Source organism: Atractosteus spatula, chromosome 7 (genome assembly GCF_055471065.1).
Source record: "Atractosteus spatula isolate fAtrSpa1 chromosome 7, fAtrSpa1.hap1, whole genome shotgun sequence".
NCBI classification, from domain to species: domain Eukaryota; kingdom Metazoa; phylum Chordata; class Actinopteri; order Semionotiformes; family Lepisosteidae; genus Atractosteus; species Atractosteus spatula.
In genome coordinates, this window is record NC_142712.1 from 56,708,788 (window position 1) to 56,727,112 (window position 18,325).

General features: G+C 41.2%; 1 protein-coding gene across 33 annotated transcripts in view; it reads right to left on the reverse strand.

The window, feature by feature from the left end:
- Positions 1-18,325, reverse strand: part of mef2aa (myocyte enhancer factor 2aa) — a 153,681-nt gene that overhangs the window by 67,595 nt on the left and 67,761 nt on the right. For all 33 annotated transcript variants that reach the window (XM_088920203.1, XM_088920210.1, XM_088920206.1 and 30 more), the window contains 2 exons: positions 14,635-14,814; positions 1,663-1,866 (listed from right to left, as the gene is read on the reverse strand). In XM_088920203.1, coding sequence (XP_088776329.1) covers positions 1,663-1,866; positions 14,635-14,688 — 258 coding nt within the window. In that variant the 5' untranslated portion in view covers positions 14,689-14,814. The remainder of the gene's footprint in view (positions 1-1,662; positions 1,867-14,634; positions 14,815-18,325) is intronic.

The following is an 18,325-nucleotide window of genomic DNA, read 5'->3' on the forward strand; positions in this document are numbered from 1 at the left end:
AACTTAGAGAAAAGCTTCTTAGATTTAAAAAGAACAGAACTTGATTTGTTTTTAAAGAGAGAATGGGTGTGTTCGACCACCTTGTGCAATAGGCTCCAGAACATCGTTTGTTTATTGTTTTTATTTCCGAAATGTGCTAAATCAATTCTCTCGGTAAGACAAGACATCGCATTCAGAAGCTACTGAACACGTTCAAAACCACAAATGTGTCAGTGAACAGTGCTTGGATCCAGTAAAGATCGCAGTCACCCGCTGTTCTCCTTTCAGTGAAGTTTTTGGCACAAGGGATTGAGAGCAAATGCTTCAACAGATGCTTTGTTCTGTTACCAGTCTTTGGTCTTGTAGTAGAGGGCTGTCACAGGCCTTTAATGTGTATAGAAGCAGCATCATTGATGTCTGGATACAAACAGTGATGGAGGACTTGCATGTGAAAATCTGACTTTACAGTAACTGTATCTGGATTGGAAATAAGGTACCCCTCGAAAGATCAAAGAGCTTGATTTATAGCATATTGTGGGGTAATTCTCTTCTTTTTAGAAACCACTGCAAAGCCAATTATCTGCATTTTCTGTGGTAACAGTAGTGGTGCTTGAGTGGGCAACGCAGAAAACCTACCGACAGTATAACTGTTGAGGAAGAGATTTGTGTTTTTTTTAGTTACAAGGCCATGTCAGACATCTGGATGTGGAAAGAAAACAGCTTTCTTTTCACTGTAATGTGGAAATGTATCACAGGGTGTGATACATACTTGGGGAAGGCAATTCAAAGGTGGGAACAGACTTAGGAAAAGAAGTCAGAATGGCTCTTTGGTTAAGGAATAACACATAATCATAGGTAAATTTGCCCAGTTTTTATGCCTGAGTTTAATATCCAGAATGAATCTCAGCTAATTCTCAAAACCTGTGCTAGACACTGGAAAAAAAAATGCTGCTCTAAAACTTCCCTGGGTTGTTTCATTTCAGGTAAATCGCAGCATTCAGTCAGACAATATTCCCAGGTAGCTAAAAACCAGCTTGAAAGAAGAGTTGGAATAAACTAACTAGGTCTTTACATCTCATACTTATTGTGTTTCATCTGTTTTAAGTAGAAGAAAATCAGAATCTATTACTGCCTTAATTTGTTCCAATCTTCTGGGGGTCTGGACAAAGCTTGCTTGTTTACCTTTAAAAGATAAACTAGGCTTCCTTAGAAAATTAGAACTACAATGGAAGACCTGATGAACCTAAGGCTATATGTAAATATGAAACAAATCTCATTCCCAAAGTTGAATCCCAAGGAACATCACAGGTTAAATCCAACTTCTTCATTCAACAAGCTGACCCAATTCACAGACTCTTATGTAAATTTGATCAACACAGAACCATGCATTAAATACCTGCATTTATAGACATACAGTACATAAACCTCAAATAAACCAAATGCAGTTACTGAGCTGCAGCTCTTTAATATGTCTAATATAACACCAGGAATGTGATTGTGATAAGCCTTCAGTGTTCCTTTTCCTAATGACCACAAACTAGCCAGATCTGTCAGGACAGATATTTCCCCCCAAAAAGCAGAATGGTTACTGCTAAAGTCAGGATTTCCAGTTGTTAACACAGATTAGCCCCAGACATGAAACAAAGGCCCACGTATTTGTGTTTAAAGGTGCTGCCCACTTACCTCCACGATGTCTGAGTTGGTTCTGCTCTCATGGGGCTCGTTGTACTCTGTATATTTCAGTAGAACTTTGTCCATATCAGTGCTAGCATACTGAAAGAGTTTGTTTGAACTGTTAAAAATAATCAGCGCTATCTCACAGTCACATAGTACACTCAGTTCGTAGGCCTTCTTCATCAAACCAAACTTCCTCTTCGTGAACGTCACCTGTAAGACAAGAAAGAAGTCTAAATGAATATCTGATATCAGTCTGATCATTTTAAAGCATCTAAATACTGAGTCAAACAAAAACCATACACATGAAAAAAAAGGCAAAAGCGACTCTCAGTTTCATCTAATTGGATATTAGTGATCCATTTGTGGTTTTCAAGAGCCACAGATTTGCCAAAATCCGAAATGGTAATGCTGTGCCGTGGGAAGCTTGATCTAGTTCCCTGCAAGGCCTCCAGATATAGTCAGCCTGGACTTTAGGAGCAAATCTGAAGGAAATGAACTGAATGTTGAAGCCAGCTGAACAACTGCACTTTCACCCTCAGGACCTATACGTTTCCACAACGTCGGCCTGAGTTTCAGAAACGTAGCATAATTTTAAAACTCTCGCAAAGATATCTCACACACGGACGCAGCTGGTACTGTATACTCCCCTCCAGGATCACGGTCAATAAGAAAGCCTGTTTGTGTCAGTTGGTTGCGTGCAGGGGGTCATGGCTAGGATACTTACTCAGAAAGTGGGACAAGTGCCTATAGGATAGAAGGGGGATAACAACTTCAGCAATAACCTGAACCAACACACATGCCAAGTGTCCTGCCAGCAGGGCTGGAGGGCACTCTGTCTCTCAGCTTTAAAGGCACTGCAGGCAAAGAACTGTTTTTTTTTTGCTTCAGCATTAAAAGAGGAGATTAGGAGTATATGTATCTCCAGTTTCTTCATACTGAAAATTTAAGATCAGTAAGGCATGACCTTCTCTTCCTAACACAAGCTCTTCAGGATTAATTTGCCATATGGAGTTCTAACTCTTGCTTAGAATCTGAGTAGGAAAACCCTAAAAGGATCCAAAACCAACATTTCTATCTGCAATACTTCACTAAACATCGCCTTATAAAGCCACATTACTTGCAAGAAAAAAATTTCCAAAATCAAACTTAATTCAAGAGAATTAACCTCTACAAAGCAGGTTTTTCACTAAGGAAAAGATATCAGCAATAAGCTGAACCAACAGTATATAGGCTTTCATAATATTGTAACGCATACGGCCGACATTGCAGGTTGTGCGAGCCAGCGAGCCAGCGTACCAGCATGGTGACGTCACAGCCCTTCCCTGTGAATAGCAGGGACCGCAGCCGGGCTGACGGGAGATTTCCCTTTGGCTCAACCGGCTGGGTCTCTGGGTTCGAGTCCCCAGCGGTGGGGGGCCGAACTGAGGCGGCAGTGGCGAGTGCGCATACCCACGTGACCCTGAGAGCACTACATTATATTATATATGCACATATGTAGGTGAATTGTATATATACTGTAGGCTACATGCATGCACTCATGAAACGCATTTGGATGCAGCTGTCAAAAACTGCAATAACTGCAATAAAAGTGAATGTGTTTGGATTCTAACACCAACAATACATCACATACTTGCAAAGCTAATCAGGATATCTGTTGAGCCTGTACCTACCAGTAATAAAAGACTCCAACCAACAATGACCTTGATTTACACCCAGAAACTACAATTAAAGCTTTACAAGGGGTTCTAAAAACACTCTGTTTCTGCAGCACCATACTGTGGAGTCACAGCAGCTGCACACGGTGCTTTAATGGGATCAGAGAGCTGGCAGTGTCTGTCATTCATTTCCTCATTAAAAAACACTATAGTACCACAGTGCTATAGCCCTCACATTCCTAGGACTCCTTCAAAAAACCACAGGGAAGATCCTATAGGACACACACTGCTGTGCATTTGTCTTAGACATTTGCATTTTTCTACTCTAAAAAAACAAATCTATAAAGATCTTCCACTGAAATTGTAGTTATTTTGTTTTAAACTAACAGTTGATCCTGGCAGATCTGTATTTTTTGTGTAGTACAAAAAGTAGTCCTTATGGATGTGGGTATGGAAATATATTATGCTTTTTGCAAGGAAGACCTGACAATCATCACGAATGATTTGATTGATAAATGTGAAGGATTAGCTACTACGACACTTCATATTGACACAGCTACTGTACCTACTCAAACTACGTCACATTGAGAGCTAATGTGATGTTTACCTTGAGCTGTTCATCAGTTGTGATGAAGATTCTGATCAATATGAATTAAAGATTGCTAAATAATAATGCTTGGTTTCACCCAGACTAAGCTGTTTTAATAATAGTCAAATAATTATAATTGGTTCTAAGAGAAAATAAAACTATTGGAGGCTTTGACTTTTTCAAGGTGGAGTACTTAACAGTCAAGACAAAGGAGCAATGCAAAACACCTGCAAGCATTCATAAGTGTTTCAGCTGCAGATTTCTGGAACATTTCTAGACAGGCATCACATATGGTTTGTTCAGTGGATCGTTTGAGGATCAAATGTTAACATTTTAAATCTGAGCTACCTAGGCGATGCTTAAACTGTAGAACTATACTGTTAACTGCACTGTAGAAACTAAAACTCTATTACAGGGTGAAATCTCAATTGATTTCTGTGACTAAGAGGATTTTTCTTTTCTATATACAGTAATTCTACATAAATTGTACTTAATCACTATTAACGTTGCATAAAAGCTTTCTATGAATGAAAAAGAATCTTCTCCTTTTTCCATATGGTGTGTAAAAGCTTTATATGTGCAAGTTAAGGGTTTATTAAGGGTTTTCTAGACACTTGATGGAATTCAAAATTTGTGCATCGGACCTTCTACAAGGTGTTGACCAGTTCACCTGTGCATCAATTAATGGAATGACAGTCTGCCTCAGAGGCACAACCGACAGCAGCTCCAGACTCACTTTAAGATAAAACTAATTTTTCTGTCAGTAGGATCGAAGAACATAAGATCATACGAAAGGTCACCAACAACAGGAGGCCATTCAGCCATCTACAGTAACACATTTGATAGTTACTAGCTAACTGATCTGATCCATCCAGCAATTTCTTCTCAAAGGCTGCTATGTCACTGGCCCTGCCAGCTCACTGCAGTGAGCTCTGAACATGTGCTGAAAGCACTGCTGCAAATCACAAACTTTTTGCACTTTCAACCAGGCCTTGAAATAATAATACAACTGCCTCACTCCACACCAAAATGATGCTGACACTCAATTATCCTTTTCGGTCATGTGTGCACTACAATCCTTTGCTAAACTGGGCATTTCAGAGTCAAAAAGAAAAACTTTCCATTGTTTTGGACTAATGAAAAAGCATTTCTGTTCTGCCTATAATTTTTCTTAATCAGAAAATGTTACTCTTGCAGACCTAAGTGAGTCTTTTAGGTCTTTTAGGTCATTTGTCTGTCAATGTATGTCTTTTGTCTCTCACCAACAGGAAACTGAGAGAAGAGAATTTAAACTCCACAGCTGCCCTGACAGTAAGGACACATACTCCTGCTTCAACAAGAGATTGGATATTTCATAGCTTGGGGGTCATGGTAAGTTAACATCATAGGAAACACAAACAACTCACATCCTGCATGGAAATAAGCAAGAAGCTTCAGTCTTCAAAATCTACACCAAGCCTTTTTATGACAGACACTACTACAGCTCATTCCTCACCTGATTTCAAATGGCTATGAATATGCATGAACTCCTTTCTGCAAGCATTTTAACACTCCACTTAAACTCAGATGCTGCTGAGCTCCACATATTATAAAAAGAGTGTCAAGGGAGGGATCAGTCAAGCAATATACTGTAGGTCTCTACAGTAATTCTGCAACTAAAAATGTAAAAGAAAAAATGCCCCAAAACATCAGTCTCAGAATAGCAGCCTAATCAGATAGGAATCAGTTGATTCTGTAGTTTTAGACAAAAGCCATGGTGTGAAGTAACTGTGCTGGGTTACAAGTTGTGTGTGCGGAACAGCAAGCTCCACAGAGACAGACATTAGTGTATCTTGTTGTCTGTTCTTCTTATTTATCCCTAGTCTGCAGAAGACCACTCAGCTCTCAGTTTTCATTACAGCCATCTTCTTTCTACTTCAGCACAAATGAACTGCTTTCCCCAAGGCGTCCAAAGGCCGCTTGGCAGTTGTCTCCTCGCAATAAGAAGCTCCAAACGTTTTTGTTTTTGTTTATTGGGTTGGAAAACAGAGTGCTGCCATGTGAGGGAATTATTAACAAATTGCACAGTTCAGACCTTGTCTGTTTTATGGCTGCTAAGCTGTTAAGATCGCACCTTTCAGCAGGAACCCCACTGAAACCTGACATTCCCACACTTGATTGCTCTTCATTGTGCTGAGTGTGCTCCTGCTGACCCAGGCTATTGGTTCAGCTCACGGGAGGCGAAGCAGACTGCGTTGCAACTGGACTGTGAGCCGCTTTGCGATCTTAAAGGAGCTTTCCTTATGGAATCTGAACGTTCACGTGCCAACACAGAAAATGGACAGAGACGCACTAAGGCCAAGAAAAGGTTATTAAGAAACTTTTCTGCTGACTGGCACAGACAGTTCATAGTCTGACCATTTAGAAAATAAAACTACAAGTACATCACAGAGCTATAAACAGACCCAAGGCTTAGCTACCAACTACTTCTGTGTTTCTGCATAATCCATTTTATGTTTAGTTTTTTAGCAGATGCATATAATTACTATCAAAGTGCATCTTTAAAATAAAATACATAACTAGACTGTGTTACACACTGTAAACACTATGTAAAGCTGGCTGTGCTGTAGTTGAAAACAATGGTCAAAGCCTATTAGGCTTATATCATGTTCTACTTTGCATGATCACAAAAACTACAATTGGAGTCTTCTATCAGAGTGCCAGCAAAATTCTTAGAGAGAAAAAAACAGCATAATTTTTAGTTTACGCTGTGAAATAATCCCATGCTCCGAGCTGGCTGTACACCTTCAAGTGCCAGCAGGGCCTTCGTTCTTCCATTTTACTGTCACAGTTATTGCAATTGCTTGCTGGTCACTGGTGAAGGCTCTTTCTAACGCTCTCAGAGCCCCCTCCACCCCCTCTGCCCCAGGTCAGACCCAGGCACACAGCTCACCAGGCTGGGCTGAAACCTGGGCTGCGGCTGCCTGAAGCCAGCTTGCAGAGAGGTGTCAATTTTTCCCCTCAACAACATCTAAAGGTCTCAGTTGTGTGGTGGGGCAGCCCTGTAAACCCCGCAGGCTGGATGAAGGCAGGAAGTGTCTCTTTCACAGCAGTGCAGAGGCAGGGGGAGCTGCGGGGCCAGAAGTGTACACATCAAGCGCCTGGCTTCTGAAGAGCACGACATCACACTTCTTCTTCTGTTGCTACAGCTGTTTAAGTGTCACACCGCTAATTTTTCTTTCCTCGCTTAGCATCCTGAGCACAATCTTTTTACAGAAAAAAAGCTGAAGTCAGTCTCAGGCTGTCTACAAAATGTCTCTTCTGGAGCGCTGTGTTTGCGGTGGGGGGCGTGGCAGGTCCCACTGGTGGACTCTTTCATGTCTTCCAGAGGAGCATTTGTTTTTAAAAGAGTACAAGTTCTTTGACTTAAAAAAGAGGGATGTTACTCAAATAATCATAGCCCATGAGGGGAGGTACAACATGTCATTACTCAGAAACGCTACATTGTGTGTTTCTTTGAACTCTTCAGCTCTTGCATTTTACTTACAGCAGATGTCAGTGCAGTAGATTGGCAGCTCTGGAGCCTTCACAGAAAGTCATTTACAGCATCTAACCTGCAGATTTCAAACTTTAAAAAGATCTGTTTTCCCCCATACTAAAACAATGGTATTTTTTAGACTGATGCAGAGCTGTGGTTCCTGAAGGGAGCACAGGCTAAGGAGAACAAAGACTAATCTTTGTGTCTTTTCACACACCCATGTGCCAGACATCATCCTGAGTTAGAATGTGAGGAGCTGCTTGTCTGTTAAGGTAACAGACATCACCTCCCCATAAAAAAAACAGCATGTTGAGGAAAATTCAGTCTAAACTCTTCTGACTCTTACAGTACAAGGTTAACAGATGGTCCAGCAAACACTGGAGAAAATAGAAGACATATTCTGCCGTACTCTACGCAAAGTGCTTCCGCTAGTTTTATATGGGATTCAAGCTCTTTGTCTCTGATGATCTTTTATCTTTCATCTGTATTTATTCTGTGAACAGCTGTGCTTGGCATTTTCCCTTTCTCCCTCCCTCTTCCCATCTCCCACTTCCGTTCTTTTTTCTCTGTCTTTCCCGTTATTCTTCCTTTCATGGGGATTTTTCTGTACAATGGCAAGGTCAGACTCAGTGCGTCTGCTTGGATTGTAAAGAAATGAATAAATCCTGAAGCAAGGAAGGCAGACAGGACGCCTTGCTATTAGAAGAGAACAAAGTCTCCCCAAGGCTTTAAGAAAATACTGCGTTTTAGACAGCAAACAACTGCTCTTCAGTCAGGTAATTTGTAAAAGTTTCCGTGCGTCCTGTGAAATCACTCGGGTCCTCACGCGCACGTGCAGTAGTTAGGAACTGGTTGGTGTCTCACTACCTACGGCTCGTGGATCGCAGCCGGCCAGAGGGTGTAAAATATTGCGCGCTCTGTGCGACCTGCCAGTTACTGACGTGATCAGACTGAGCTGCAATTCTAGAATATCGCCTTCAGAGGCAGAGAGGAATCAGAGAAACTAGCATAAGGGACCTGACCATGGGGTGTTTTAACCACTGTGGCGCGTTCATGTCTGGGAATGAGGTCCAAGTGCTGTAGTTTGCGAAGGGCCCCTTCTGCGTCCCTTTAAGAAACAGATATGAAGCAGAGAGGAGCGAGATGCTATCAGACACGGACCCCAGCTGGGAGTCCAGTCCAGGCCCCCCTGGCTCCGACCCTGCTGGGGTACTTCAGATGGACAGGCGTCTCTCCCCCCGTCTGCCTGGATCATCTCTCAGAGGAAGCAGGGAGCTGCAGGGGGGGGTAGCCTGGCAGCACAGGGACAGTTCTCTCTGTCTTGACTGCTGGGCTTCTCTGCAGCACAGTCCTGACAGCTGGGCTCCAGTCAGCTGACCTTAGTTGCTTAACAGATTTAACTTTAGTTTACTATCCATAGTTTTACCCACTTCCATAGTACTGGTGAACACTGGTAAACTGGAACATCTCAGTTCATAGAGTGCACCGCATTAAGTGGATAAGTCATTCTCCGGAAACATTCCTTTACTTGATTTCTAGATTTTACATAGCTGAACAGTATAACTTGTTAAAGCAGATTATTATTGAGCAATTTTCTTTTTAGGTCATAGGTCACTTTCACTTAAAATGTATTTTTTTTCCCAACTGTGATTTAATTTCCATTCCAAGCCTGAAATAATATTTCTAACCAGACTCAATCCTGTTCTTCCTTTTTTGGTCTTTCCTATAGTTCCTTCCTATATAGCTGCTGCCTACTGTAGAATGGTATGTACTCAAATATGCCCTGTGTCTCTACAGGTTAAATAAAGCATTTATTAATTGACTGCCCAATGTAATCTAAGCCAGTTAATTTAATGAAGGCCCTATTTAGGGCCAGGAGATTGGTCTGTAATATTATCCTTCAGTGATTTCATCACAGAGCATAATTAAGAACTGTATTTTAAATATACAGTCTTTCCTTTAGGAGGCATGATAGGGATATTACAGTTTTGAAAACGCTTTATGAAAAGACTAACAGAGATCAGCTATATAACATGTTCAGTGCTGCCCTAGAAGATGAGAATTTGAAACAATAGCTGACATGCACACGTAAAATGTCAGGCTGTTGCTAAAGTTAATACCGATATATCAAAGAAGTTTTCAAAACACGTGCGCAAACTCACTTCTAAGGAAGCACACACAGTTAATTGAGGCTCTTAGATCATTACAATTTATACGTGGCATTTAATGCTAATTGGTTATTCTTGTATTCTATAAACCGCACATCCAGCAGAGCCTTCTCTCTCCCCTTCTAAACTGCCACGTGCTCCTTTAGTTCTTAATACCAACAGTGTTTTTCTCCCACTAAGTGCTCACAAGTGTGCACATTATAGTTTCATTAAAGTATAATCATGTTGATCCACAAGCTTTTTGAAATTCAAAAAGAAGAAAAGGGAAAAACAACATTATAGTCGTTGCGCTTTGTAAAGCACAGAGCTGTGCCCATCAGCCTTCGGCGTGCTGATGTAAATCTCCAGCGAAGTGAACTAAAGCTCAGCATCACTCTGCCTGGAAGTAAAATCATCAAACTTTTAATGACTTCTGCAATTACTCCCAGTAACATGCCTAATGACATAGGAAGGATTAGAAATGAATTTTTATACCCATTATTCTTCAAAAAAGCTGTATGTAATATAAGTACATGCCATACTGTACCTTCAATTGCGCTGAAAATAATTCTTCACTACAAAACCCATCCAGCACGTAACATGAGAGAGTACGTGGACTGATGGATGGGTGTATTGGACCACTCACAAAAATGTAAGAAATTATTAGAAAATGAAACAAATACTGGATGAACAAGTTACTCTAAATGATAGAAATTTCTAGAAAAAAATATACCAGCGATTAGAATTTCAAGCCTAGTGGTACCTTTACTCCAGATCTAGATCAACCGCACTTTCATGCTTATTATGTACTTTCCCTACTTTACTGTATATACAATAGCTTGTGCTGGGAGAGAATGTCTTTTCTGAGGCAATTCTTCTGTCTGCTGCCATTCTCACATCCATTGCAACACAAGTTTGCAATTAGCATGTCAGGTTTCTCAGTGAGGTTCACCAGCTCCAGCAGGCTCAGGTCTTCATGATGACAGAGACTTTCCACACTCTCAACACAAGGCTCAAAGCTGGTAAGGTTTCAAGCACCTTACATTCATTCGTTTTAATTTTGCATGACAGATCCTCTTTTTGTTTCAAATTCTTCCCAGGAGCTACACAGCTCAACGGGGCTCTCCATCTCAGGATGAGAGAGGAATTTGTCTCACCATGTCTCTTAAAGTTTTACTCAAAGTATTTGTTTTAATTAAATAACAGTTTGGGGACAGGAACAGTAACCATTGTCACGAAGAAGGGTTTTGGTGGTGTATCACAAAAAATGACAATCTCACATCTCTTAATGAGGGACAGAAATGCATCAACCAATTCAACCTGACAAAGCTTTGTAACCCAAGCTACTCTTCACCATACAGAAATACAAAGTTCATTAAATTGTCTATGTAAGCATGAGAAAGCTTACCATGACAATCGGCTAAGTATCTTGGCTGTTTCCTCAACTTATCACACATTAACATTGTCTAGCTATAGTTTCCCAGTTTGTTTCATGCGCTACCAAGCCTTATGACACACTACCCTGCCTCTGCATACTCCTGGAATGAAAGTACACCACTGTATGCTTCAAGGGTTGTCTTTTTTTTAAACCTGTACTGTATTACTATAGCCTAGAGTGCCATGACATTCACATCTCAAACATTATTGCTGCCACATGTTCTAAACTAATGAGAGACTCAAGAAGACTGTTGCCTTCCATCTTTCGGTAAGAAAAAACCCCGGTAAAACAGCTTTTCCACATCTATAGAAGCCCGTTTTCGCCAGGGAGTAAAAAAAACGAGCTACTGTATCTCAGAATTGCTACTTCATATCTCAGAATTGTGACTTAAAAACTCAGAATTGCGACTTTTTATCTCACATTTGCGACTTCGAAATAGCCCACATTTCATTGTCTGTCCTTTTGTTATTGTAACGGATTCGGGTTCTAGGGTTTGTGCCCCTCGTCGCTCCCACCCTAGTTCGTGCCTCACAGCATTGGCTCGAACCCAGGTTCGAGATATAAAGTCGCAAATGCGAGATAAAAAGTCGGAATTCTGAGATATAAAGTCACAATTGCGAGATACCATATCACGGTTTTTTTTTTACTTCCTGTCGGAAACGGGCTTCCATACACATCTCACCCTGTTATCCCCCTCCTCAACCACACTTGAAACTAATCAATTTGTTTTGATAGAAGCCGTATTTACTGGCCTCCACTCATACTTCATTCTCTCCTATAAATCCAGAAAGGTCAACGGTCTCTTCAAAGCAATTCCAGTAATGATACAAGAAGGATGATGTACCAATGCAGCATGCTGTAATGCCACAGTATTTAATTAGCCCACTTAAAGCATTCTTTCATTTAATGTCATGAATATAAATTGCCTGCAGCTCAGCCACATAGATAAAGATTCTAATTGTCACTACAATGGGGACTTGTAGGCTAATTATTATTCCCTGAGGTTAGGAGCGTACCCCAGAGAGATCACAACACGAAGTTCACGATACTGCAGAGAGCGAACTCTAGATTATAGCCCAGGCTTCACTGCAGCTCCACAGAGAGAAAGGGGGTTTGGAACAAACAATATATAGGCCATGACGACTGCCATTATGCTGAAAATACTGTTCTATTTTTGAATATTAAAAAAAAACAAACAAATAAATCCTAATTCATGGCAGTGTTTGCAATTCTAGAAAGAGAAAAATGACTTTATAAAAATGACTTATAAAATGTGCTAGAAAATGACAAAGAAAGAGCTTGTTTTATTTTAAAGCAACGGAGAAACCTAGATCACAGATCTACACTAATCTAGCCATTCAACGAGAACATTCTTGTACTGTATGCATGGTTTAAACTTAAAAACAAATCCTTTGTTTCAGAATGTGTCAGCAGACTGAAGAATTTTTTTTTTTCTGAAATGTCTGGAAACAAATTATTTTTCCTTTTTTTTTGTTCTGAAACAGCTGAAGAAGGATTTTTGTCCTAATCAGACTTTGGAGCGTCATGAAACAGCCATGACTAATATTCACATATCCCATAATACACAGTCAGAGACATGTAAATATTATTATAAGTGGAGCATTACAGTACACGCATCTTGTAATTTAACTGTTTAACACTTCAGGGACACACCTGGGCAACAGGGCGGTCACTTCTGCAAACCGCAAGCTGCCTCCTCTCTACTGATGTCAGTGGAAGGTTGCTGCTGTGTTTCTGGCATACGACCACCCCTCTCCCTCCTTTCTTAATTTTGGATCACACCCAAAAGCCTGGTGTTATACTGATAATTAGACCATCGCGTAGATTTTGTTTCTCACTCGAGCAAATTGCTACCCACTCAGTAACTGTTTGAAGAAAGGAGGCAGGGGGGAGAGAGGAGGGCATGGGGGGACATTAGTGTTAATGTCATCGCTTTCACAGAAGTGAATAAAACTTAAATTATCCTTCCAAATGCAGAATAACAGAGCTGTTTAAACCCGCAGAGAAGTGCAAATGATATTTTCAGAAGGTGAGACTCTCTGGCAATGTGTGGCAGCTCAGGTCCCTGGGAACCTGATATTGTAAACTGCAATTCAATTCCTTTGAGATATCTGTTGCTCATGACATTTCGGATATTTGCTTTTCTCTCTATATACTGCATTTTTAAGAATACCATTCTTACAACCTTACAATCTCACCTCTGTAATTCACTCAAGAAATATAAAGAGATCTATTATTTTGATTAGTTTGCTAAGTTTGTACCAGAACTAGGAAGGCTTGGGTTTTGCAACATAAAAATGACAAAAAATCAACAAGGGCTGACTAAAATGTGTAAGCATGTCTGAATGTATACGTATGTACTGCAAGGAGACTGAGCGAGCACCAGATCTCTCTGTCTTTTAGTCCTGACCTTGTAATCAGAGGGTACTCATCAGTGCCTGTTTCAGATAATTATTACCAACAAGATGGAACCAAAGGGACTCTGCTCCCCAAAAAGCAGCAGATAATCCTAACAGTGATAAAACTTCTGTGGCTACCATAAATCCTGCGCTCTCAACTAGAACAGGCTTGGAAATACCATGGGAGAATTTGGGGAAATGGCCACCCAATGGTCAATATATTGTATACCGAGAGGCATTAAAAAATGCAACAAATGCCATGGGTTCTGATAGTAATGCCTCTCCATGTATCATAAACATTGCTGTAAACTATTGTTACAAAAGTACTTTTCCTTGCTCAACATTTTTGCTTTCCTCCACGGACAACAACTCCCGCTGAAGATAGCTAAAAAGGACTGGGACACCAATAGGTGGCGTCTACACATCCTACAGTGGGTACTTCTTGGAACGGCAAACGGACGGGTTTGGTATTCGTTTCAATTCCAATTTGTAATCGCATCCCTTCAAACACGAAAGATCTCGATTGCCATAGCAACGTGGCACAAATTCAAAGAGTCGGAATGGCAGGCTCAGTCCTTCTCCGCACGCAGAAGAAAATTAGAATAATAAATTGCCAAGCTGGCAAGAGTACCCCTGATGTTACCCTTCTTGCTGAGTGAGGTCTTCAATTGAATTTTGGTCATTGAAAGCAAATTTCCAAAATGGAGTGATCTTTTATTTCCCTCTGTGGCGATCCTGTTAGCATCCAGTGTGCTCCTGACCGGACAGTGTAAGACCTCTTGGGGAAACAGAGCTGGACTCTAAGGCTTCTTACCCAGGAGCACACTATCTACTCCTCTGTACAGTGTACAGACTGTGTTAACACTACATTTGCTGCTGTGCCACTCTTTTTAGAACCCGAAAAGGAACAGCTACCAGTGAAATGGAGCAGAACGGTTTCAGGTCTGCCAGCCGCCAGAGAAATGGAAAGGTAACATTTACACCGTTGTTATGAACAATATGAACACAATTTTAATACCCCAACAGCAAAACTGAAACAGACGGGGTTTTTCCTTTCCTCTCCCACCAGTTCGCAGTCTCTGCCCGCAGACGTTTGCTCAGGAGCATGCCCTTTCAGAGGGTGTGCGCTGGTGCAGGCGGCGAGAGATTTGCCGAGGTGGGGCAGGGGGTGGCGGGGACGCCCATCTCCATGGGCAAGAAGGTGGCACCCACCTGTCTGTTCCGCTCATCCATGATCCGTGTGATCTGTATCTTCTTCCTCCCCATTTTCTTTTCCCTCTCGTCTCTCTGACACTCCAGTATAGTAGAAAAAAACACCCAAGCTTGTCTTCCTTCACTCCTCTAGCACATTGTACACAGTCTCTCTGCCGTCCCAGTCTGCCACACCAAAACCTGCAGAGAGAAGAAAGCACACACTTAGCATTGTTATTGATGCATATGAAAAGCTCGTGAGCTTTTTTAGTTTTCCATTCCAGTACACGTACAGTGAGGATACGAATTTGAAAAACATGATGCTTTTTTATCTTCCCACCTGCAGCCCAGCAGTAGCTGGCAATGAGTGAAGGAGGAAAATAAAATTTCAAGAAGATGGCAGCTCAGTTTGAGACTTTGCTTGTTTTTTTTAAACTAACTTCTCTTACGATCATATCAGCCAAAAGTGAATTCTAATTCTCATGCCTCTGAATATCTTCAGGATGGAAGCGCTTTTTGTCTTGTTTCTCTCTTTAAAGATCAAACTTCAATCCTGAAAAATCTCCTCCAGTGCCAAAAAAGCAGAGACAGCATGCAGTACCTGAAAGGTTTTATTCAGGGCTGAAGCTCTAAAAACAGCTGGTTGTTAATACACAGCTCCTGACTTTCTGCTACAGGACACACCTTTCTACTGGCAATAAGTGGATCCTGGATGTTCGTGGAAAAAAAGCTGCAGAGGAATATTGACAGCAGCACTACCACCTTGTTTCCGATCCAGTGAGATCTCAGGCGCTAAGCATGGCTAGAACAGGTCGGTACTGGGATGTGAGACCTCTAAGGAAAACCAGGTTGCTACTGTACTGTAAATGGTGTTGGTGGAAGAGTCAGTGGAGCTTTTCTCTTCAGAATCTCCAAACAAATGCCCCAGTCAACACAGGTGACCGGGGTCACTGTGCTATATGAGATGCAGTCCTTGCAATGAGATGTTTAATGGAGGTCCTGACTACTTGACCATTAAAGATCCCAGAGATGCTCATAAGAGTAGGATTGCTAACCCCTGTGTCACCAGCTAAATTCCACTCTGGGCTTGTTCAATTTAGCCTCCCTGAAGTTCTACCTTAATTCTATCACCCTTAACCGGAGAAGCTATTCCTCGCTCTGAGTCCACTGCTGTGTAATAGGACTTCTGGTGAAGAGTGGCTGCTGCCCATCACATTTTAAGATCCTTTGAGGGTGAAGGGCACTATATAAATGCAAGCAATTATCATTATGAATTCAGATCATTCGTAAAATGTAAAAATATCAGTCACCTTACCGTATTATCACAGTATGGCATGTTTCATTCAATCATGCTTAAGATCTGGCAGAACACACATAACAAATGCAAGGTAAATTAAAAATATAACACAGAAGAAGTGTTATTTAAAGTTAAACACAGGGGTTTCTGTCTCTTGCGAGATGGTACCAGGGCGAGTGTGAAGTTATGAGAGCCCATCTCTGTGACCTCTGGACTTCAGGCAGGTAGGCCTGGCATTCTGAGGCCCCACTGAGTACCACTCCACATCCAACCCTGCTTGTGGTTTAATGTGTAGTGACAGGGTGAGCCAATTAGGCACAGACTGCATTTAGCCATCTACTCTCTCTCTCGCTGCTGAGAGGGAGCAGGTCACTGGAGTCAGACCCTCACAGAGGAGGCCTCTGAAGAAATGCCCTTTAAATGAAGGAGCGGTGTCTCTTAACACTAAACATGCTCAAATGTGGTAAAACTGCTAAATCACTGTGGGGTCCTACTCAAACAGCGCTGCTGTTGGAGTGAAACACTACCACACTGAATCTGCAGCTTTCTCAAGCTGTGCTTTTGACAGAACCCAACAGAGCTCTGGCCATGGAGACCACAGCCACCTCTCCACTCCTTCATGACCTGACAGGGGCTGTTAAAGTGACTGTCAAGGGAAAAGAAAACCTTGCCAGAATGTGACAGATGAGTTTAAATAAGTACAGCATGGGGAAATGAGAGTGCTCATGACGCATATATTCAACTGCTCAGCCCCCGAGGACACAAGGAACACTGCAGCAAAGGGCATGAAGTACACACCTCACACTGCAAGTCTGCAAAGTCTGACTTGTAAAACTGAAGTAATTTCCCCTCCCCTTCCTTCAGAATAAAGGCTTTCATGCAAATACCATTATTGAGAGAGGAAGAACTTTAGCCAGCATAATGTACAGAAATTGTAGCAAAAACCCAGGGGTTTCCCATATCTGTGGGCTGAAAAAAGTCACTTTGTAAATAATAATAACAATTATTATTATTAATTACCTGATTACTTTATCCATAGATACCTGCACTGAGTTATACAGTTGATTCTTTCATTACTGAACATTTTAAATTCACTGTTAACAGCATGTCAAACAATGACACAGTTCATCAGTAGTAATGTAATCTAGCTAGAACACAGGACAAACCCTAAAAAATACTTTAATATATTACACGAAAAAAGGTTTAAGAGTGCACATTTCATAAAAACATTGGATGTTATAACAGGTGGTGGTAGATACTACTGTGGCGCTACAGAAACATCTAAGAGTTAAAAGTTTAAAAGTAAAAAAAGACTGAAAGGGCACACAGGTGGGAACCCCTTTTCCAGCACTGAGCCAAGTTCTGAGTTAGAGAATCTGGAAGGACTTCACTGTTTCCACGCCAGTGCTCTCTAACAGACAATGCAGAAGCGACTTTCTGAAGCGCACCGAAATCTTTCTGCAGTGATGCCTTCCTCTCACAAGACCCAGGGCCTGAAACTTCATGAAAAAGACAAACCACAAGCCCATAGAAAAGCCGGCTGAATTTTGAGTCCTATGTCCAATGAAAGTGTGAGTTATGCCAAGCTCCCCAGCGCGACACCAGTGGTCAGAAGACAAGGGCCAAGAAAGATCTATTAAATCTATCCCACCGACCTAATTAGAGGCAGTTCAAAACTCCGGAGTCATGTTTCACAGAGTCAGAGCATCTTCGATCTCTCTGCAGTCATTTCTACACAGAATCCAGTAGGCTTTATTTGTTCAGTGCAAGACGGGCGAATGAGTGAGTCTATCTTGTGGGCAGCCTACACAAGTCTGACATCTATAGGAAACTCTTACCAGCAAAAACCCAAACAGCAGAACTTCTTGAAAACTACATCAGAACAGAAATGTGAAAATTCTAGGGGGTTTTCTTTTTTAATATTTTTTTTTCCTCTCATATTTAAATTGCCACCCTTTTACAGTTTCCAAAATGTCTTGGTGCCCCGCCTAGGACAGATTCTTAATGTTAGGAACCTGAAAATCCTAAACAGCGCTATATTATGTCTCATACAGTGCAATTTACAAAAAGAAAGGTAACTTTGTTGTAGTTACCTTTAGTCCTTTAAGAGATTAGAAAACTATTCTCCAATTTTGAGTGTTCTATACAGTTTACAAAATATTTTCAATTATTGAATCAGAAATATCCCAAGTCAGCACGGTCTCCTTATCTCTCATGATTAACATGTACAATATTTAGTCTGGCAATGGTACATCTTCCACTAAGCAATCTTAGTGGAAAACAGTGCTGTGTCCATGTATGTGAATGCTCCACTTTTTCTGTGTTGTTAATGATGTTGGTGCACAACTTCAAAACCAGAAAAGTGATTGACTATGTTTACTGACTGACTTTACTGATTTTTCATATGCCACACAC